The sequence below is a fragment of the Nematostella vectensis genome, chromosome 5, assembly GCF_932526225.1.
Source record: "Nematostella vectensis chromosome 5, jaNemVect1.1, whole genome shotgun sequence".
Lineage (NCBI taxonomy): Eukaryota > Metazoa > Cnidaria > Anthozoa > Actiniaria > Edwardsiidae > Nematostella > Nematostella vectensis.
In genome coordinates, this window is record NC_064038.1 from 5,464,515 (window position 1) to 5,488,531 (window position 24,017).

Genomic DNA, 24,017 nt, shown 5'->3' on the forward strand with positions numbered 1-24,017 from the left:
TTAGGGGTGGGGAAGGAGCAGGTTGTAAAAACATACCAAAATGTGTAGGGGAGGGGTAAGAAACATGCCAACAGAAGACCGTTTTCACGATGTTGCGCGCGCATCCAAAACGCCAGACTGGCGGGCCACAGCTGATCCAAAATGCGGACAAAAGAGAATTTGACTCCAAATACTGCGCGAAAGAAGCACTCTGACAGCATTCGCTATAGCATCGTCAGGGGCGTACGCAGGGTTTTAACAAATTGCAGTCAAAGCATTCAGAAGCTGAATGAGGGCGTGGCCCCTTATTCCGCATCCCCGTGAAGATGTCATAGATTCCGCTTTTGGGTTTGAAATTGGCGTCAATGCGTCAGACTTTTGAGAATATTACACGATCCTCTGTCATATTCGATCTGAAGTAGGACTTCAGTCGTCGCCTCGCCCTCAACGTCATAACAATATGTTTGGAAATCATCCCTAGACTACCATGATTAAGAAAATTATAGCTTTTTTCCTCATCATATATATAAAACTACGTACATAAAAATGAATGAGTAAACATTTGATTTTTCTCCTAGTTATGCAAATAAGATCGCCAATTTTTTTTGCAGACCAGTGACTGCAGGCCTATAGACTGCGTACGCCCCTGATCGTCTGTAAACTCCACTTCATACGCTGTGGCCCGCCAGTCTGTGGCATTTTGGTTGCGCGCGCAACATCGTGAAAACGGTCTATTCAATACGTTTTCCAACAACTTAAAGGCTTTCCGCGGAAAAATAAAAGGCTCCCATTGGCTACTGCCACTCAGCCGATAACCAATAAGAAAGTTCCTTACCCCTGCAGTAAGTTGATGGCCTGTAGACTGAGCTGCTGTTGGTACAAGGCAGCCTGTTGCGGTAACAGCCCCGCCGGAAACTGCGCGAGCTGCTTTAACGTGTCCGCGCTGTCTAGATGGAAGTTATCAGCGATAGCAGACGGCATCCCGGACGGGAAGGAGGGTGGAGCGCCTTGCATGCTTGGCGTTGCCATGGAGATGACAGGGGTTGAGAGGGAGAGGGTGTCTGTTTGCTGGCCGTATGAGAGGGTGTAGTTCTGCCCTTGGCTGTTTTGGGGGTTACTTGACCGCGAAGTCTATGGAGATGATACAGGTATATTAATTCATGAGTTTTTGTTGGCCATGGTTTATTCAACAATCTGCTATTAGAGGAGAGACCGAGTCACAAAGAAAAAACATCAATTTCCATAAGCTATTGCAAGTGATTATAGCCAAATTCGTTGTTGTGCGACCTCCCAGACTCCATAATTCCTTTCTTCGTCTTGGAAAAGCGCGTTGTCAATCAAACCAAACAAGCAAAACCAGAGAAACCGCCCCCAAAGCTTGTGTCTGAATATGCGTTATTTCCAAACAAAACGAAGAAAGGAATTTTGGATTCGCCGCAACAACGAATTTGGCTATAACTGATGACGTATCAAATAATGTCATAACATCAATATCAATATCTTAAATCTTAAAGACTTAAAATCGTTGATGGTTAATTTAATGTTTCCTTGTGAAAACACTGTTGTACCTTTAGATGTAAATAACATAACAACATAGTGGTTGATCAGCACTACTTAGAAACCCTGACTCAGATTCGAAAGCGGATTTTCTGGCTTGAGCTTCCGTACTGGATCAAGCACAGAGAAAGCACCCACCATTTGTAATCCTTGCCCCGCAGACGGTATCACCACCTTCAGCTGCGGCCGTGACGTCATGGGCATCGCCTGGGGATTGGGGGACACTGAGTTACGGCCGCTGTGCATGGGGGAGGGGGTGGTGAAGCTCCTTGGATCGTTTCCCGCGGGGGTGGTACTACGCTGATTGTGCTGTGCCACCATGGCTTTTGCACTGTTCAGTTCGGCAGCTGCTACTAAGTCATGCATGCTTTGTTGTGATGTGCCTAGGGTACAACAACAATATGTAATGGTTATGATGGTACAACAAGAATATGTAATGGTTATGATGGTACAACAACAATATGTAATGGTTATGATGGTACAACAAGAATATGTAATGGTTATGATGGTACAACAAGAATATGTAATGGTTATGATGGTACAACAAGAATATGTAATGGTTATGATGGTACAACAAGAATATGTAATGGTTATGATGGTACAACAAGATTATGTAATGGTTATGATGGTACAACAAGAATATGTAATGGTTATGATGGTACAACAAGAATATGTAATGGTTATGATGGTACAACAAGAATATGTAATGGTTATGATGGTACAACAAGAATATGTAATGGTTATGATGGTACAACAAGAATATGTAATGGTTATGATGGTACAACAAGATTATGTAATGGTTATGATGGTACAACAAGAATATGTAATGGTTATGATGGTACAACAAGAATATGTAATGGTTATGATGGTACAACAAGAATATGTAATGGTTATGATGGTACAACAAGAATATGTAATGGTTATGATGGTACAACAAGATTATGTAATGGTTATGATGGTACAACAAGAATATGTAATGGTTATGATGGTACAACAAGAATATGTAATGGTTATGATGGTACAACAAGAATATGTAATGGTTATGATGGTACAACAAGAATATGTAATGGTTATGATGGTACAACAAGAATATGTAATGGTTATGATGGTACAACAAGATTATGTAATGGTTATGATGGTATAACAAGAATATGTAATGGTTATGATGGTATAACAAGAATATGTAATGGTTATGATGGTACAACAAGAATATGTAATGGTTATGATGGTATAACAAGAATATGTAATGGTTATGATGGTACAACAAGAATATGTAATGGTTATGATGGTACAACAAGAATATGTAATGGTTATGATGGTACAACAAGAATATGTAATGGTTATGATGGTATAACAAGAATATGTAATGGTTATGATGGTACAACAAGAATATGTAATGGTTATGATGGTACAACAAGAATATGTAATGGTTATGATGGTACAACAAGAATATGTAATGGTTATGATGGTATAACAAGAATATGTAATGGTTATGATGGTACAACAAGAATATGTAATGGTTATGATGGTATAACAAGAATATGTAATGGTTATGATGGTATAACAAGAATATGTAATGGTTATGATGGTACAACAAGAATATGTAATGGTTATGATGGTACAACAAGAATATGTTATGGTTATGATGGTACAACAAGAATATGTAATGGTTATGATGGTACAACAAGAATATGTAATGGTTATGATGGTACAACAAGAATATGTAATGGTTATGATGGTACAACAAGAATATGTAATGGTTATGATGGTACAACAAGATTATGTAATGGTTATGATGGTACAACAAGAATATGTTATGGTTATGATGGTACAACAAGAATATGTAATGGTTATGATGGTACAACAAGAATAGTAAATGTTAATAATGGTACAACAAGAATATGTAATGGTTATGATGGTACAACAAGAATATGTAATGGTTATGATGGTACAACAAGAATATGTAATGGTTATGATGGTACAACAAGAATATGTAATGGTTATGATGGTACAACAAGAATAGTAAATGTTAATAATGGTACAACAAGAATATGTAATGGTTATGATGGTACAACAAGAATATGTAATGGTTATGATGGTACAACAAGAATATGTAATGGTTATGATGGTACAACAAGAATATGTAATGGTTATGATGGTACAACAAGAATATGTAATGGTTATGATGGTACAACAAGAATATGTAATGGTTATGATGGTACAACAAGAATATTAAATGTTTATAATGGTACAACAAGAATATGTAATGGTTATGATGGTACAACAAGAATATTAAATGTTAATAATGGTACAACAAGAATATGTAATGGTTATGATGGTATAACAAGAATATGTAATGTTTATGATGGTACAACAAGAATATTAAATGTTAATAATGGTACAACAAGATTATGTAATGGTTATGATGGTACAACAAGAATATGTAATGGTTATGATGGTACAACAAGAATATGTAATGGTTATGATGGTACAACAAGAATATTAAATGTTTATAATGGTACAACAAGAATATGTAATGGTTATGATGGTACAACAAGAATATTAAATGTTAATAATGGTACAACAAGAATATGTAATGGTTATGATGGTATAACAAGAATATGTAATGTTTATGATGGTACAACAAGAATATCAAATGTTTATAATGGTACAACAAGAATATTTAATGGTCATGATGGTAGAACAAGAATATTTAATGTCACGTTACAACAAGAATATTCAATATTTTTGATGATCAGCAAGACATTCAATGTTATGATACAACAAGGACATTCAATGCTTATCGCTTTCTTTTGCATCATCACCATAAATCAATCAAAACATCTAAATAGTTGTGTTCATTTTACCAGGGTATAAATATGGTCCACCGAAAACTGGCTGTCGGCTCTGCCAAATGTCCGTCTTTAATAAGACTTCTTTAGGGCAGACTAAAGAAGGGGTATTTACTGAGAATTGTGGCAAAATAATAGTATGAATATTAGCACAAAAGCATCAATAATATAAATGGGATGGCTGAATCCACAGGAATCACTGTGAAATTCAATCTATTCTACAATGGAAGTTACTCTTAGGACAATTATCATTTCGCTCTTAAGCCGGCTTTTTATTTCACGTATGAAGAAAACCCGAAAAAGGAAGAGGGAGCGGAGACACAGAACTTACACGCGTTTAAATTGAGCGTGAAGATGAAGATGGAAGATGGAAGTAAGGGAATCGTTCGATCACTTCCCTTTCGTTCAGTAGCGGATCTAGTGAATGCGGTCTTTAAAAGAGCTGTTCTACAGATCCCATGGAACCACCGTGATTCCATGATTTCTCAAGCGCAAGAGAAGCGGAGTAACAAGAGCAAATAGAAGCGCAAGTGCAAGCGTAAATACAAGGGCAAACATAAGCGCAAACGCAAGTGCAAACATAAGCAAAAAAACGCAAAGTGAACACATAAGCGCAAACGCAAGTGCAAACATAAGCGTAAACACAAAGTGCACACATAAGCGCAAACACAAAGTGCACACATAAGCGCAAACACAAAGGCAAACATGAACGCAAACCAAGTGCACAAATAAGCGCAAACGCAAGTGCACACATAAGCGTAAACACAAAATGCACACATAAGCGCAAACGCAAAGGCAAACATGAACGCAAACGCAAGTGCACAAATAAGCGCAAACGCAAGTGCAAACATAAGCGCAAAGGCAAAGTAAACACATAAGCGCAAACGCAAAGTAAACACATAAGTGCAAACGCAAGTGCAAAAATCAGCGCAAACGCAAAGTGCACACATAAGCGCAAACGCAAAATGCATACATCATCGCAAACGCAAGCGCACACATAAGCGTAAATGCGAGTGCACAAATAAGCGTAAATGCAAGTGCACACATCAGCGCAAACGCAAAGTGCACACATAAGCGTAAACGCAAGTGCACAAATAAGCGCAAACGCAAAGTGCATACATAATCGTAAACGCAAGCGCACACATAAGCGTAAATTCGAGTGCACAAATAAGCGTAAATGCAAGTGCACGCATGAGCGTAAACGCAAAGAGCAAACATGAACGTAAACAAAAGTGGACACACAAGCGCAAACGCAAGCGCACATAAGTGCAGACGCAAGTGCAAAGTGTAAACCCGAAAACTCAAGTGCAAACCTACGCGCAAATCAAATCCAAACGCACTAAATGAGTAACGAATACAATGAACTCAACGACTATATTTCTCATCTACACAATGAACTCAATGCTACACTTTTTCATTACGAAAACTCAACGAACATAGTGATTTTATCTTAATAATTTATTCCTTTATTTAAATAATACACTGCAAAAAGCATTCCCCGTACTGACAGTACAGTACATGAGAGACAAGCATATAGCGCAATAAGTTCGATTCTCACTAGGACGCAAGGGCAAACGCAAGGGAAAACGCAGGCACTTGCTTTGTCTTGCTAATGCGTTCCAGTGAGAATCAACCTTCAAAAAGTAAACTCTTTATATTTACAAGCGTAACATTCACTTAAAGAGCTATATAAAACAGAACATTAATGTCAGCTCTTAAGACAATGATATAAATGCACTACCATTATTTACACTAAACGAAAAAAAATGATGGTCAAAATTTAGACAAACAAATTAGCTACTCGGGCATTTAGTCTAAAGATCTGATCCACTACCAAGAAATAAGCAATTCAATGTAAAGCTTATTATTATTTTACAGTCCTTGATAAAGTCTACAGCATAAGTACTCATACTTCACTATGAAGCTACTAAAACATATATCTTACTTCACTATCTGCAAATACAAATATTACTCTTATAAACTGTTTAATAGCAGAAAGCAAAATGCTATAAACTCTTTTTTTTTCCAAAGTCAAAAACTCAAACTAAAAATTGTACATTCCCGTAAGAGCTCTGATAATCCAATATTTTTCAATAGAGGGGGCAAAGAATTCCATAATCTTATAAATGCTAGGGTAAAAAGGTGCTTAGATAAAAAGGTATGGAAGAACAGTGAGGTTTTAGAAAAGCTCTTCAAACAGCGGGTAGTCAAAGTATTTTGGCTAACTATAAAATGATATGGTGCACAAAACATGCTGGCTGAAAGAAATAAAAATATAAAAAACAAACAACAAAAGTTTTAAATGAAATAAAGCAAAGGACCATACAAGCAAATTAACCTCTGCTGTGGTTTGACATATAGATATGAAGGGGCACTCATAAAACCCATACAAATCACTGTACAATGGGAAGGAAGCAAGGGTATTCTAAAAGAGACATAAAAAGTTGAGATTGCGGCTATCCAAAGTGGTATTTTCACTATATAGAGGCATTAATGTGAAATAATATAAGAGTTTAAAATCGATATCTTTTTGGGCTACCAAGGAAACATTAAAAAATTGATGAAATTAATTAATGATTAAAGTAATTAAAGTTCAATGGGGATATTTGTATGGTTTGTTGTATAATTTGGACAAGTCTCTAGACAGACAGCGCAGTCCACTTGGAAAATAGTTGCTCTGTTTCAATAGCTCTCCATGTACTGTTCGGGTGCATGGGTGCTGGAAGTACAGTCGGGAAAAGTTTCTAGTGCGGTCAGTTAGTAAGTGGTTAGTTGCACTGTTGGGGCAGCTCTCCATGTATAAGTAGGGGTGCATGGGCGCTGGATGGGCGTGGCAGCTGAAGAGGCGCGCATGCTTACACATAGCTTTGCTCTGTAATCAAGGGAAATTAAAAGTCAGTGAGTTGTTCTGTGTCGATCTTTTTTTTGTCGTTATAAGATTTTGTTATTGGGAGTGTATTTGATCTACTGTTACAAAAACACATCCAGAACATGATGTGAATCCTTCACAAAATAAGACCTACTTTTTGTATTTATCCAGTAAACAATGATAAGATTTCTTTAGGCCTTAGTCTTGATACCAAGACAAGAACAAGCTTTAAAACTTTAAGAGTGTCTGTAAATCAACAAAAGGTTGAAAAAGTATGCTGCACGCCTCTGTGAACAGCACAGTTACAATGACGTTATGAGCGCTAGCCCTTCATCGGAGTAAACACAGACCACCCCTAAGCAGACCATCTACTTTTTTATACAGCTTGTCTCTAGTCTTCCTAGTTTTTCCACTTCAAATTGTCTGGCTTGACCTACAGGGAGACTATTCCAAAGAACTGCATTCCCAAGCTACAAAAATTTATTCAGGGCTTAGAAATCACCAATTTGCCTTCACTATAGGGAAATCATGGTTCTTTTCCCCTTTGGAGTTCACTGCATTCATCGAGAGTGAGCTCACATGCCCCTCCCACCCAATAAACACACCCCATCCCAACCTCATCCCCAAAAAGACATCACACAGTATTCCACATACCAGATATAGCAAGTGCTCCAGCAGCACTGGTATTTGGAGTTCCCGTTGATATGCGCCCACTGGAGTTTGGCATCCCTGAGTTGCTGCCGATGGTATCCACGCTGCTGCTTCGGCTGACAGAGTAGCCACTGTTGTCGTCATTGCTATTGCTGTGTTGAACTGGAATCGCCACTGGCATTTGAGAAGGGTAGTCACCCCCGGCATTCTATAGAAAAAAAACATCAAAGCGAAAATGAAATCCACAGTTAATTTAAATGAAACAGGGGTTTTATTAGGCCCCGGCGGCCAGTGGAAGCACCGGCTATTTTCCATCGAGCGCAGGCTACTTTTTTTAAAAAGTCGACTTAAGTTTTATTTGAACTATAAAAAAATTATAAATGACTTTTAGCCCCTACTTATCAATCTCCACCGCCTACCCTGAAAGTTAATGAAAGCCCTGTGAAATTGCAATTTTAAGGCCCAAATTAAATGGGTGAATTATGTTCCAGTTATACTGGTCCAGTTATACTTTGTGTGTATTGTTAGTAAGCACTGTCACGGGCTGGTCACAGACAAAGGGTTTATCATGGCGCAAGTGGTTCTTTTATGCTACATAAACCCCTTTGCTTCTGGCCAGTGCTGTGCGGCTTCAAGATACAAGCTAAACTTGCATAACTTGCAACATCAAATTTGCCTCAAGGCATGTGTCTAGGTCAGAGGCAGGATTTAAACATGCGTCACAATGGTGGGAGGCCAGCGTGCTAACCCACAAGGCAGCCCATGCTTGCACATGTTCCCATTTTGCTCTCAGCAAGAGCAGCAAAAATTGAGTGCTATTCTTATCATGTGTTTACATAATGTTTTATTCTTACCGATTGTTGGGGGATGAAGTTCTTTTTCATCATCTGATCAAATTCTTCATTGATCTTGTTATATTTGGCCTCTGTCCTTGGTGTCAAGACAAATTGCTGACAAAAACAAAGAAAAAATAATGTTTACTTTGAGATCATGATTATGCCAAAAACAATAGAGCACAATTTTATTGGGCTAACAATAGAGGTAACCAATTAAAGTAAATCATATTAATTGAGCTGGGATAACTAAAACTGATTCAAGTTTCCTAAAAGTCCTTTTTTGAGGCTTGGCTAAACTAGGAGACATGTACAGTATAGCGTTTGACATATGTGTCCTAGTTTAGCCACCTTGAAAAACGTAGCACGTGCCAAATTTTGTAGTGACAAAGTAGTGTTTCTCGGATAGCTGAGAAATATGTTTGTGCCTCACCTTTCAAAATTGTTTGCACGCTACATGGCTTTTGGTGGAGGCTAAACTAAGAAACATTTAAGGAGTGCTCGACATGCCTCTTAGTTTAGCCAGGCCTTTAGCTATTGAGTTCCACTGTTTTGTCATTGAAGTACCAAAAAATTAAATAGTGAATGGTCAGTTTAAAGCTCTCTAGCAAAATAATAACAATCGTTATTATGGTAAATAAATAAACAAACAAACAATATTTGCATTTTCCTAAAGTGAACAATCACAAATGATTGGGTGACTTGCATCGTTTGAATTTGGAAAAAGATTGGAATATGCATCAGTCTACCCCAAGCAGCCTTGAAAAACATACAAAAGTCAAGATAATCATTTAAGTGACACCCACCTTGTCTGTTTCCTCAGGGGATGATAGCTGTTTGTTTTCCTTTTTGGAGATGGTCTGAGGAGTGAATAATAGGAAGAGAAATGATAAAAAATGAAATCCCACATACAGTATAGTGCTAATGTCTACAGTAGATTCAAAAAGATAAAAACAGTAAATACTGTCGTCTAGGCAAGGAATGGGCATATCAGTTTTTCCAAAACAAATTCACAACTAAAATGTTTTTATAATAATAAGCTCATTGTACAGTCTTTTTCCCCAAATTGTTCTGGCTGGCCATCATATATTTCTCAGTATTTATTCTGAAATTTTGAAAGTAGTTGTGATTTTGCAATGTCAGAAAAATCAATCAAGCTAAGCTGAAATCCCATTTTTTCTATTACATATATAGCATTATGTCATTATTATACGTAGTATCCCTTATCTTTTAAAAAATGTCACGTTTTTTTATTAATTAAGTACTGGTTGAGAACCATAACACTGATCTTAAGAACTTCATGACTGTGATGCAAAAACCCATTTACCTAGGATATAATAAGTATGTATTTCCCTCTATAGAACTTTGAAATGTTATGGCTTGGAAGTATCAGTAAAGAGCCAACATACAGATGTGGCGGTATTGCCATTATCTCTATAATCAAAACAGGAAGACAAAAGCAAGTGCTGAATGCCACAGATTGTATACTCAGAAGAATAAAGAAGGAGATGAATATGCAATACAATAAATTATTTGAAAAAGTCAGAAAGCGCAATGGATTCTTATCAACAGAGAAAACTTTGTGATTGAAAAAACTGAAGCATTATATTCAATTATTCTTATCTGATTCAAACTATAAATCCATTATGGGAAAACACAGGGGTGCATAGACTAACTGGGGTAAAATAAAATAACATTGAAATTCCACAGAAAATGTACACACAAAATGTTTTTAAATATTTTCAGGCTGTATTGTTAAGGGGAAAATTAGATCACTTGGAATCTTCAATCATTTTGAAATACTATACAGTAAGTGCTTTGTTGTTAATGTTTGTAAAACACAGAATAAAGTTGGTTTAATTAGGCACTACTTGAAGAGATTCTTAGAATCTAACCATAACAATTTTACTGTTTATAAAAAAAAATTACAATTGAGAAAGTAACAATTATATAAAAATGATGAATGGCTAAAAGAGTTGGCTTGTGTAATAGGATTAAAATTCAGGATTCACAAGGCTTGAAGTCCAAGGTGGTCACAACAATATAAAATTTGGGAAAATAACATTTGCATTGAACTCCATCCAGCATGAAAATTCCAATCTCAGTAAGAGTTAAGGCCTTGGGGGTAAAAATCACAATACACAGGATGATAAGAACAGAGGTTGAAAATAATTCTTCTATTATAATAAAACACATCCTCTATAGGTACAATACCATTTTTATAAAACAACAGTTTACCATGTACTAAAGCCTATGAAAATAAAATTATCCAAGGGGTGTGATTTTGACTTATTTGGCTTATTGATTACAGAAGGAAAATGGTATGCTTTTACAAATAATTGGCCAAATCAATTAGTGGATTCTTTCAAATAAATGAGATCATTGTTCCGCTTTGTAGAATTCTTGAGCTCTCCACTACAGGAGATCTTTGTGTTTTTTTAAGCCACTGGTGGTCCATTTGTAATATCATAATATCAATATTATGTCAAATTACTGTATTTGTGGTCTATTTTTTGGTGATTGAGTATTCCAACTTTGTTCTGCTTGTGGATACACTACAGATAATAAACTTGATGTAAGATTCTAATAGCGTTATTGCTGAGATTGCTGAGGGTGAGAATTGAAAAATATGTAATGACATTATGTCAGAAAAAGTGTTATTTCTTTTAAATTTGACTCAAGTGGGATATAAATAAAAAAACAGCAAAGAACTGTACAATAAAAGAGGTATTCAATTAACTTGAACTCTAGAATATGCACGCAATGATTCAGAAGATGTAGGCGGGGGTGCATCCTGTCTAAGGGAGTGCCCAAATATGGCTCTATCTAACCTGCATAAACAATTGCCGCCTTTAATACTTTATTCACCAGATCATGTTCTCTTCTTTTGTATGGCCCAGAAGTGCAAGGCAGCTTCTAACATTGTATATTGGTGGTTATATTATTAAAGAAGGCCAATCAGGCTGCAATTTTATGCTTCCACTCAATGGCGAGAGACTCAAAGAATCCATTTCCATTGGCAAAATTAAAGCTAGTAACCAAGATATTTTCAATCAAATATCATCAATAATACATCATTCTCAGATTGGTATTTTGAATTTTCCTTGCAAATAAAGTGTTTTATTTTCAATGATAAACAACAACAAAGTAGTGGTTGGTCGACATTCTTTAAACCTTCATGTTAGATAATGATTCCTCACTCCTACCTCAACAATGTCAGTGTTTGTCCTGCTCTCATGTGGCTCATTATACTCTGTGTATTTAAGGAGAATCTTGTCCATATCTGTGCTTGCATACTGGAAGAGCTTATTTGCAGAGTTAAAGATGATAAGTGCAATCTCACAGTCACAGAGAATGCTCAGCTCGTAGGCCTTCTTCATCAATCCAAACTTCCTCTTTGTAAATGTCACCTAAAATGCAAATCAAAAAGGTATATAAGGAACTACTGTTTGAATGCTGAAAACAACAACTCTGGCTTTAAAAAAGAAACTACCATAATTTACTGTAGAGCAAAGTTTTCTAACAGATACAATAGCAGTACACAATAGTGTTTTGATTATTAAAACTAAATGCGGTAATAGAGACCTTACAAAAAGTCCTCCTTCTCCTAAGAAAGTCACGCTGTTTCAAAATGATAAAAAAATGTGATTATTTGACAGGCATATCATCGATCTAAAATACAGTAATGGCTAAAAAAAGTTCATAAATAAATGACTAATGGAGATTTTTTCTTCATTTATAAGAGTGAAAAACTCTCAATCTTTTACAACATTTTTTAAGATTCATTCTCTTGGTTGACAACAGTAGAATCAAGTCTTTCAACAAGACAGCATACTAAGGATGTCTGCTGCAATGTTTATAGGCAAATACTCTAGTATACACTTAATGTCTACTACAGCATACTAGAGAGGATATTTTTTTCTGTAAAATCTTCTTTATGGTGGATAGACCCCCAAAAAATGTGGTAAAGAATGCTTTGAGTAAGATCAATTATATTGATTACATAGCTGTTACAGTCATACATCATAAGCTAACATTTGTATTTTTAGTCATAAAATTGTATGTTGTACATTGTATGTTGCTCCACAGTATTCATCAATAATATTCAGCACAAAATAGTATTTTGCACTTGGAAGGCTTTCATATCTTACTGTGTCATAAAATACAACACAAGAAAAACACAATATTGATAATTGAATAGGAGAATTCACAAATAAATCAACAACATAAACATGGTAGCTGGATTGCACTGCATGACAGCAAAGTTAATTTCAGAGTAGAAATTTAATTGGAAATGCAATTTTCTAAATATTTTCACGTGATGAAACTCTAGAACATGCTTTCTACAGACTTTACCACCCTTGAAATATTCTCAAATATCTTTGTTACACGACCTATGTGATTTGACCCCAAAAATATCCTGTCAGTCGCTCCTGTTATAATATAATTTACAAATTCCAAGCCAGAAATACACGAATCCCAGACTTATTTTAAGAGGTGAAAAGTACTACAATGCATTAGCACTGAAATGGGTTCAACTGTAAATAAAAGTTCAATCACATTTTTTACCGTAACACTTTGGTTAAAACATTGTTAATTCTGTCATATAAAAAAGATGTCGAAAAATAATAGCCTATTCTTTAATTAAAGTGGTTTTATATCGCATTGCAAAAATTTTTGGAATTTTATCTGGTGGTCGTGGAGCGAAAAGAAAGCATACTGTATCTTGTGAATTCTCGTTAGCAAAAAAATTGTAAAGCAAAAATACTACATTGCGTGTTGTTTGGGTCTATAGTGTTTCTTTTATCAGCGAACCCGTCTGACCCAACGTATCTAAAAATACACTTTTCTCACATAATGAAATTCTACCCTTGGATCTATTTTAGAACGTTTGATGCAAAATTTAGAAAGTGCTGCCGCCCTCGCGCTCATAATACGTACACAACCCATAGTCAACGCTTTACTAAGCACGCTAATAAACACAACGGCTTTCCCCTGAACTAGCAAGGTTGTTGATCATACCTGCCGATTGCGTTCGTCGCCAATTCGCGATATCTGGATCTTCTTTCGCCCCATCTTGCTCAAAGTTCCTGTTTCAAAGTTTACTGATGACAAATATTCCAGCGTTCGTCTTCAAGTCCGGTGAACTTGGAGAAATCTGGGTCCAATCTTGAAAGTTAGAGCACGTTTCTAACTGAAAGGTAACGGGAGAAATGGTACTGTGAGTTGTTGAATCATTTAGTGAAAACAGAAATTACCTGCTAGATTTTGAGTGCGTGTACACCGAATAATCTTCAGCACAGTTTGCCCCCAATAAACATGTTTTGGTTATACTAACTTTCGTTATGTATTCGATTCCCAATGTCTACAATCGTAAAACGAATGTCTTTATCTTTAGGAAATAAAAGGGGGACCTAAGCAAGCCCTCCTGGTTGCGATACTACAATGGCAGAAATGTGAGAATCCAATGGCGTGGAATGATGTCATTTTATCGCTTCCTCTGCTTCGTCCTCTTGCAGAGGGGAATTTTTTCGATGCCAAAATGATCTCATTTTCGAGTCATTCTAGCAAAGATTTCTGCTAATTCATCGTTCACAAGATAAAAAGAATAGTTTCTAGCTGCATTGGGGGAATGTCAATACGAAGTTGCAGGGTAGAATGCGAATTATCACCGGTTAAATATCAGCTTTGCTGCAGCCCGGAAATAGAGAAAGCACTTACGAAGGCAGAAGGCTTCCCGCCATTTTGGATGTTTCAGGAAATTTGGGACTCAAAATATCAGGAATCGAGGCAGCTAAAGATGAAAATTGTACAAATATATATAGACCTTAGATAAAATCAAGGTAAACTTTATATTTGATAAAGAAAAGTTAGGTTTTCTAGCTATACGGTTCATCTCTAATGTTTTGCTAAACGAGTTATCGTGTGTGATGAGGAACCTTTCTTGGCGTTCACAACGAATCAAATAATCTACTCGTAAAACCGCCAATTGCTGAATTTGTATAAAATAATCGCCTAGCTCTTCACCTGAAAGTTTCTAAAAATAAATCAAGAGATCACGCTAAAATATCCGAGTCGGCGGATTTGAATATAATTATACTTCAGTTGGAGCTTGAAATTTTATGACGCGAAATATTCCACCGGTGTATCCAGGGGTCGTGTGAATTATTCGCTCGATTGTTGGTTATAAATTCATAACGCGTGCAATTCTCACTTACGCTGATCTGTAGCTGTAAATGCAAATAATATGGCTAAAAATAGGTAAGAGCAGAGTTGTGTACCTTGGAAATACAATAACTTTCAGACGATAATGATTTGGTACAAAGAGCGAGCTGGTATGCTGAAATGTAGAATTCGACCAAGAAAATATAAGTAACATCTACCATAATTGAGACAAAATAATACTCTTCTTTGCAAACGGATGTACTACGAAAACACTATACCAGCAAAGTGGACGATTAACGAAGAGCTTCTGCTCTATTCCGGTAAATATGGAGGCGAAAACTCAGCAAAAAAATCACAGAGGCCGTAGCGTTTCTGCAGGAAATGCTAAGAAAACTGCCTGTATCAATGGCGAATTTTCCCCGATTTGATTTGTTTTGGTTATTAAAAAAATCTTGCAGACTCCTTGTACAACCTTATAGCTGTTTATACTTCTTAAGGGACGGAAATAAAATGCAAAGAGCTATTTTTACCCACCAGTAAATTGCGCTTGCTACAGCTGCCCCACAAAGGTCTATTTGTGGCTCTAGACTCAAGTTTGCATTTTAGGGACAGACCCTGGCTCATTTGCATATTAGGAGCGGTGTGATGTCACTATGATGTCATACGAAAGTTTGGAGATTTCAGGCCCCAATCAGAAAGCTAAATATTTTCCTAGTTTGTGCAGATGGTTTGAGAAACTAACAAGTCGGAAAATTAGCGTAAAAGGGGCGTAACAGACGTAACGAACGTAAATAAATTATTGCATTCGTCCTTGATTTTGGATACGATATATTATACCTCTACAGCGAGATAAGCAGCGTAAAAATTTTAGGAATTTTATTTTTCTGAATTTTAGACGCAAAATATTACAAATACACAAGTAGCAAGAGCAGTTATCAAATTTAAAACTATTTACTTTGGACATAAATGTACATACTTTGAGACGTTTTTGTTCTTGATCGAAATATTTTATTTGGATGTCAACAAACATAACAATTTTTGTCGTTTTGTCGTTAAGAAAAATTCTCCCACGTCATACAAGCTTCCTGCTCTCTGATGAGTGACAGTCTTCGTTTGAAGCGTGAATATCGCATATGCAAAAAACAACTATTTTTTCGTAATTAGAGAGGCTTTCTCGTAAACTGAATCCCGCTATTAGCTCTTGGAAAATATCAGTTTAGGTATTTCCGCCATAAAAATTGTGAATCCGTAGAACTTTCGCTTTCAACCATGGCCTAAAAGTCATTTGCAGGGTTTTTCCCTTCATAGATTCCTGCGAGATAAGCGGCATAAAAATTTTAGGAACTTAGAAAAAAAATTTTCTGAAATGTTAGACGCAAAATATTCGCCTTTGAGAAAAAAAAACAAGTAGCAAGAGAAGTTATCAAGTTTAAAACTATTTACTTTGGACATAAATGTACATACTTTGAGACGTTTTCTTCTTTATCGACATGTTTTATTTGGATTTCAACAAACATCATTTTTTGTCGTTTTGTCGTTAAGAAAAATTCTCCCAAACTTAAACCGAATGCAGCACAAATAGCCTGTGACGTCATACAAGCTTCCTGCTCTCTGATGAGTGACAGTCTTCGTTTGAAGCGTGAATATTGCATATGCAAAAAAAACAACTCTTTTTTCGTAATTATAGAGGCTTTCTCGTACAATAAATCCCGCTATTACTTTTTGAAATATATTTGGTTAGGTAGCCATAGAAATAGTGCATCCGTAGAACTTTCGCTTTCAATTATGGCCTAAAAGTCATTTGCAGGGTTAGAATGAAATCCAAGGAAGAAATAAGGGGAATAAGCAGAAAGGATATTAAGGGTAAACCAAAAAGATAGACAAAAAGAAAACAGAAACAAACAAGAAAGAAATCGCATCGACTTAGTGAGACCTTCGGTTATTAAATTATCGATTTATCGGGTTTTCGACCGTAGGAAATACATTTATGACCCACAAGCACAAATACTGGAAGATTTGAAGAAAAAAAAATATGCGAGATATGTTAGAGAGCAGGCTTATGCAACCCACTGGTATTGATATGACTTCCGAATTCGATTTCATTTATAAAACAGCATCCGTAAGCTATGCTCGATAATAGCCTTTAATGATACTCATTGGTGCTCCATTAGCCTAAAGCCAAAGCCTTTGAAAGAAAAGAAAGTTTGAGTATTTATGGGGCATTTCTGAATTTGCATAATTTCACCAAACTAAACACACTAGAAAAAAAAAATACCCTCTTATATTTATAAGAACTTTTTTCTAAGAACGGCCAGTCAAGGTTTTACCATAGTTCAAGAACACGTCGAGAGGCTCAGATAGCTGTAAAATATTTGTATTGTTAGTGCGATACGTTCTGAAATGCTGAGACAAATTGTGTTTATAATATTGACTACCTTCAAGGGTGGTATAGGGTATTTTCGTGAAACGAGATTTAATCATTTTTCACCCTCCGAGAAACGTGAAATGGTCCATTTCCACGTCCCTGAAACGTGATTAATTTAACAATTTAAAAGGCAATTTTTCGGTCCTTGAAACGTGACAAGCCATTTTGCCCGGTCCGTGAAACGTGATCCATACCCTCCTTTACCATACTATTGTTGTTGATGATTTGTGTAATTCTCTTTTTCCATTGCTACCACCATTATATTTCTATATTTCTAAGAACATTTTCAGCCTTAAAATATTCCAAGATTAAGAACGGCCAAGTCTGAGGGAAGCGTAAGGGTTTGCGGTGATGCGGTTTGCCTTAAATCTGGCGCAGTTTTTCGTTTTTTTTTTCTCTATACTGCGCGTTTTACGGTTAATGACTTATTACGGTTTTGCGTTTTTTGGCGTTTTTCTGTGCGGTCTTCGCAACCCCTTACGCCCCCCTCAAGTCTCAACTGAACTTTAGACGTTCTTTAAAGGAACCAGATAAGGAAGGATTACCCGTGTAAGAATTTCCAAACATAAGTACGATTGCTCGTAAAGGAATTTGTAAAAAGTGGCACAAACTATCTTGTAAAAACTGCTGTTGCACTATACACCTATTTCAAATAAGGTTGCACTCGGAGAATCTATATGTCGTGAACTGGGGTGGTTCACAGGTATCAAATAAAGAAATAAACAAACAAACAAATGAACAAATAAACAAACGAACAAATGAAGTAATGAACAAATGAACAAACAAACAAAATAAATGAATGAATGAAAAATAAACAAATAAACATCCAAATAAATAAATAAATAAGCGCAAATAAAAACAAACACAGGTTTGGAAGCTTTAGCATTCTTGTTTATGTAACTCTAAACGCTAACACCGCTACACCACGTTCAGATACCAGGATTCAGCTATTTGTACGTTACCCATGAACCATTGCGGGTTTTCGTTTAGTTAAAAGCGCGAACATTTATGAGCACAATATTTGGCAAGAGCCCGCGATACCGTTCGCTTTTCTTCAGTTAACCTGTGGTTTATTTATATGTCATTTGTGGGAGACTGGATATTGCGCGACATGTGCAAAAGCTGCATCAGGCGCCAAAATAAATCACAGGAGTGACTTGGTATAAGGAAATGTGGACTTTAAAAGCACACTAGCATACACACATTGGCACCAGTCGGCCGAAGACGGGACGGTAGCACAGTCTATTACCCGTGCAGTTCGGCAACCATGGACAGCTGTTTCGTCCTTATTAGGACTCGTCAGCATGGCATTGCCGATGAAGTTTAACTGAGGCAAACCGCAGAGCGAACAAACGCAGCTATAGGTGAAACACTAACAACAGGAAGTCCTGTCGCACCACCTGGTGACCCTTTTCATGGACTTTCTACCACTGAGTTGGAAAGAATTTGTTTGAAGGAAATAGAGGAGCACTGCATTTCCTGGAAAGAAGAAAATACCTGGTCAATGGCTTATGAAATTGCACAGCGTATTCATGAGTAGCCTGGTCCAGGCAAGAATGACTTTCTGGTCTCCATTGCAAGCTACCACCCAGATAGGCATATTCACCACCCAGATAGGCATATTCACCACCCAGATAGGCATATTCACCACCCAGATAGGCATATTAACCTCTCGAAGTATCTTTTGAAATGGAGGAAAGCTTCTCCATCCCAGCGACGCAAAATATGCGGGAATGGAGGGTTTTTTTTTTCAAAACTTCAGAGGTTGAAGGAAACCCAAGTGAAGCAAGGACAATACTACCTTGAATACTTGAAGCTTTTCCTGTGATACTACCTGCAATACTTGAAGCTTTTACTGTGATACTACCTGCAGTGGATGCAAGGAAGGATGGACCGGTGGCATTCCCGTTACACGATCTCCGTTGCCAGCCCATGACTCCTTTCACCGGGAAAGTATCTGCAAATTGAGGCGACTTTCCCGAGAAAAATCGATAGTATTCTGCCAAGCATCCAACTGAAGCTATTTCTTGAAAAAAAAAACTGACTAGTTCTGATAACCAGGCAGTACGACAAGCATACTCAAAGCTCAACGTCGAAGAAAACACTTGCAGAGAATATTCAGCACCTTGAATTCTTGGCTTTAAAGGCGGATAAAAGAAAACTAGAAAGAAACACCATCCGGATATATGTTGGGAGAGCAGAGAAGATGTTGAAAAACTGACGAACATGCAACTGCGGCTCTATCTAAGACAAGAATGCCTCAAGGTATCTGGAACCAAAGCGCAATTGATTGAAAGAATACTTAAAATCGTGCAGATGGTTCCATTGCCAGCTCACTTGATGACTACATTGAAGAAGATGGAGATGAAAACATGTCATCAGATCCCCCCGATGATACCTCAAGTGATTCTGAGGATGAATCAAGCGAGAATGAAGAAGGTGACGGTTATGTGGAGCACAGCTTCCAAGTATTGTTTATTGATGACGACGACATAGGAGAAGTAAGTAGCGGCGACAGCTAGTGGAGGTAGGGGTTGGGGGGGATAAAGTAGTTTTACCCTTAAAGTGGGGGGGAGGGGGGACAGAAGTTATTTCAACTTTAACACAGGCGGTTTCAACTTTATTTTCACGCTTACTTTAATAATTTTATTAACACCCCTCCCCCCCCCCTCAAGATTATTATTGCACAGTCCCTAAAGTCTGCAAGTACACTACAGTACAAGCCTTTCAAAAATTGCTGAACAGGAATCTGGGCGAAAATGAGGAGAGAGGGGTTCGCTCGCGCTATTTGCATTGAACGAACACGAATCACTACATAAAATAAACTGTAGCATATTGAGAAAAATAACTTTTTAAAATGGCGCGAAGAAAATAGGGGCTAAAATGTATGAGAAATTTATGGTGATGCACGTTGCCTAACATATAGAAATTTCTCCCTTCAGGGCACAGACCCTATGCAAAACTGACACATGCTTACGTTGGTTTGTGCTTTAAGGGCCTAGCGGCTATTTCATGATGAGTTGTGTGAAATGAAATAACCTGTCGATAATTAATCTCCTACGCAGTCTTTCATACCTCTGTCAAATGCAATTTGCTTGAGCTCGGTAACTGATTACAAGTTTCCTTGCACCAGTTATGACGCTAATTCCCATTTTCAGTAAATGTTGTGTGGTGAGTTTCTCGCATGAGCCAGGCTTGCGGCAAAAAAGAAAATACTTTCGTGGCCATACATAAGAGTAACTCAAGTTGAAGGGTGTATAGACGTCGATGTAGGTTTGGCGGGATTTTGCCTTTTTGCAGGCGATGGCTGTTTGAAATCGAAGTGATTACCCAGAAATTCCCGAATTTTTTTTAGCACCGACTCCATTTTGTAAACACAAAAACAAGCTGGAGGAGGAGATAAAAAGGTGTTTTGAGGCTGTTGATACATACACCTTTCTAAAAAAACTTTATTTGAAAATGCCAATAAGCCGTTTTCCCGATTATTGAATTTGGGCGCTAAAACGAGGTTTTGATAGGTCGGAGCTCCTTTAAAGCCCTCAAATATTTACAGCATTTTTTCCGAAAACTACTGAATTTAAGACCTATTTACCCGTTGTTATAGCATCATGGCCTCAGGCTTCGCGGTAAAACGAAAAGTTAAAATAAATACAAGACGGCTGCAAACAAAGCTGCTAAAAAGTCTCGCTTTCGTACTTCAAATTCCATCAAAGTAATTTGAAATAGGTGTTCATCAAGCCTAAATGACACACGTCCGTAGGATTATACACTCCAGATGAATTCCCCTTCCGAAATCTGTTCACAGGAAATACGTGCCAATAAAATCGAGTGCGGAAGGAACTATTTAGCGACTAGTTTTTTCACGCAAACTCTTTTCCAAAAGAGGCTCAGGAAAAGCCGCTCTTAAAGGATGCCAAAGATACGCAAATACGGGCATGTCACTCAAAACTTCAAAATACCCACCGGTTTTAAGTCTATGGGGTCTCGGTTTGAAGTGAGTGTGGGAAAAAAGATACCTGCTTTGACCCTGATTAGCAAAGCGGTATCTGCGGCCTCTGACTTCGCCAACTGCACCTGATAATAACTTCGATTATTGTAAAAAAAAATAATAAGGTATTAGTATCAGGAACTAATGACTTTGTTTAACAGACATTCATCCGTGTCTAGTCGAACCTTAAAATATAGTTAGTAACTATGGTTAAAAATCGATATCGATTAATCACCGATTATTATCGATTTATCCATGAAATCGTTAAAAGTCGTTTTGGGAAATAAGAGTGTGGAAATCAATAATAACGATTTTTTTTTTTATATTGATTGAATTTCAACGGAAACTGTTTTTATCGCGAAAAACCAGCCACGAGCGATTCGTAGCCGCTATCTTGGGATTTGAGCAGAAAGCGTTTTTCGCTGGCTGGAGAAGATGTTAGATCACTCGGTTGCTGGGAAAAAAATCGTCCCAATGGTTCTAATGGCAAATTTGTGGAATCAAACCAGTTGTGCTGGGAATAATTTTGGGGGCGCTTGAGCCGATGCTTGGGGGAAAATCGTCCCGATCGGTTATACGGGCAATTATTCATGAGCTTAAAATCACAAAAAATCAAAATCATAAAAATTCTTACCAATGCTTGCAGGAAAAAAATTCCTAACCAATGCTGGCTGGTAAAAAAATCCTAACCAATGCTTGCTGGAAAAAAATTCCTAACCAATTCTTGCTGGAAAAAAAATCCTAACCAATGCTTGCTGGGAAAAAAGGAATGGGAAAAAGGAACAAATATTTTTTTTCCCAGCAACTTGTAAAATGGATATTTTCGGCATCAGAACATATACGACGAAATATGCCATTTTGACGTCTTTTAGGAAGGGGGGCTTGTTGTATGCACTTGAAAATGATCTAAAAAGCTTTTTCGCGCACAGCTTTTTAACGCCAGCTGTATAAGGGCTAACGAGGAAAAAATCACGCGTTAAAAATGAAGCGAAGGCGGCCTTTATTTAAACTACTAACTCTTATCACAAAGCTCCATGAATCTTTTGACGAAATATAAGATATTTTCGCTTGAAAGGGCGATAGAGTACGAAATAAACTGACGGAGTCTTGTGTAAACAATAGAGTAGCCTCTCCCCCCCCACCCACCCCTCCCTCCAAACATACACAGACGCATCACCCAAATCAACAGTCATCGTCTTATTGCTCGTTCTACTTCCAAGCTTCATACGCTACCCAGTAGCGGATCTAGGGGGGAAGGTTTAGGAGGTTTAACCCCCCCTCCCCCCTCGGCTGCCAGGAAGCCATACGTAAGAAAAAAAAATTTTCCCCTCCCCCCTTTGTCATTGAGCCAAATTTCCCCTTTAGCGAAAAGCTTGGTCCGCCCCTGGTACTTAAAATGGATGCTAATAGATTCGATCAGTAAAGTTACCCTCCCCCATCAAAACACACACACACAACGTTTAACATGATTTTAAGTTACGTCATGGGTCCAAACCGAAATAAAGTTTGATTGAATTTATTATATAAAAAGAAAATCCTTGTAGGTATTAGAGTTAAAGGATTAGATAGATATCGATATACTAAATCCTTCCAGGATCGCGGTCTTTCGACAACAGGCCGATACATGCATACAGTATCATAACGTGTGATAGTAAAGTACCAATTCTGACGACAAAGACAAAAAGTAGGCAATTTGGTATTAATTTTCAAAATCTACGATGAACGAAAGGCCAGGCTCAATACATCTATTTCAAAAATCGTTGTCAGTGCAAAACGGCAAATGGCTTCGACCGAAAGGACCAATGGAACCTAAAATATCTGTTCCAAATTCAGAAAAATATAAATAAAACATACGACAATCCACTTAATATAATTAGTATATGGTTCTGACATCGCTTGAGTTTATTACCTTATTTTTTACAAATATTTACTACCCATAAAGACCTTTCGGTCGTAGAATTGCCATTCGATTCGCGTATACACCTATTTCAACCTTGAAATAGGTGTATTATACGCGCAAGTAGTTGCCAACGCCATAAATAAACCTCAACTCGAGGCGAAACGAAAGTTTTGATTTGATGCTTCTGTCTTTTTATATAGCGCATTTCGAACACATGGCCCTTTGACCCCATAAAGATGCCGTAAAAAGACAACATTTACGTGTAACGTATACGCTTTCTCTCTCTCTCTTGACTAGAGATTCTTCCGCTCCACAGTAGAAATGAAGTAGAAGTAAGCAAAAAAATCTTAAAACGCTTGAAGGATTTTCACCAGGCTTGTTGATCTTTTAGATTGACCAAGCAAAAGTTGACATTGTCAATGAGTTAAAATTTAGTAACAAGTGTTAAAGTCAATTCAGTTCTATTTTAGGTAAAGCCGAAAATAGAGCTTATAGAATAAAGTATATAGACAAGCGACTTTTTGATGAACAAAATTCAGAAATCAAAAAAAGAAAATACAGAATAAACATTGTCTTACCCTCTTGGTCTCGGTCTCGTCGCCACTGAGTAAGTAGTTTGCCAGACAAATTGCACATCTACTATTTTTTTAGAGCAAATGAGCAGCAGGTAATTCCAAACGATAAAAGTCGAATCGCCGTCAACCCACGTGTTGTAGGATAACTGCCTCGAAATAGTTGCGCCACAAAATGGTTCTACCCGATTTAGCCACTGGCGCGCGAAATTCAGCCTGAATGGAA

General features: G+C 37.2%; 1 protein-coding gene and 1 long non-coding RNA gene across 9 annotated transcripts in view; one reads left to right on the forward strand and one right to left on the reverse strand.

Annotated features, from left to right (window-relative positions):
• Positions 1–23,969, reverse strand: part of LOC5508966 (myocyte-specific enhancer factor 2A) — a 26,295-nt gene extending 2,326 nt beyond the window's left edge. The window contains exons 1-10 of one of the 8 annotated variants that reach the window (XM_048727642.1): positions 23,798–23,969; positions 21,295–21,415; positions 13,764–13,935; positions 11,948–12,151; positions 9,548–9,601; positions 8,763–8,858; positions 7,912–8,116; positions 4,404–4,502; positions 1,675–1,919; positions 815–1,110 (exon numbers count right to left, since the gene is read on the reverse strand). In XM_048727642.1, the coding sequence (XP_048583599.1) occupies positions 815–1,110; positions 1,675–1,919; positions 4,404–4,502; positions 7,912–8,116; positions 8,763–8,858; positions 9,548–9,601; positions 11,948–12,151; positions 13,764–13,817 (1,253 nt within the window). In that variant the 5' untranslated portion in view covers positions 13,818–13,935; positions 21,295–21,415; positions 23,798–23,969. Of the gene's footprint in view, positions 1–814; positions 1,111–1,674; positions 1,920–4,403; positions 4,503–7,911; positions 8,117–8,762; positions 8,859–9,547; positions 9,602–11,947; positions 12,152–13,763; positions 13,936–15,022; positions 15,082–15,184; positions 15,404–15,440; positions 16,296–21,294; positions 21,416–23,797 lie in introns of those variants that run through there. The other 7 variants (XM_048727641.1, XM_032377793.2, XM_032377792.2 and 4 more) reach the window with 7 other exon arrangements.
• Positions 13,803–19,482, forward strand: LOC116616009. Its single transcript, XR_004295126.2, has 2 exons — positions 13,803–13,942; positions 14,140–19,482. It is a non-coding gene; the product is annotated as an uncharacterized LOC116616009 (long non-coding RNA).
• Positions 23,970–24,017: the final 48 nt, after the last annotated feature.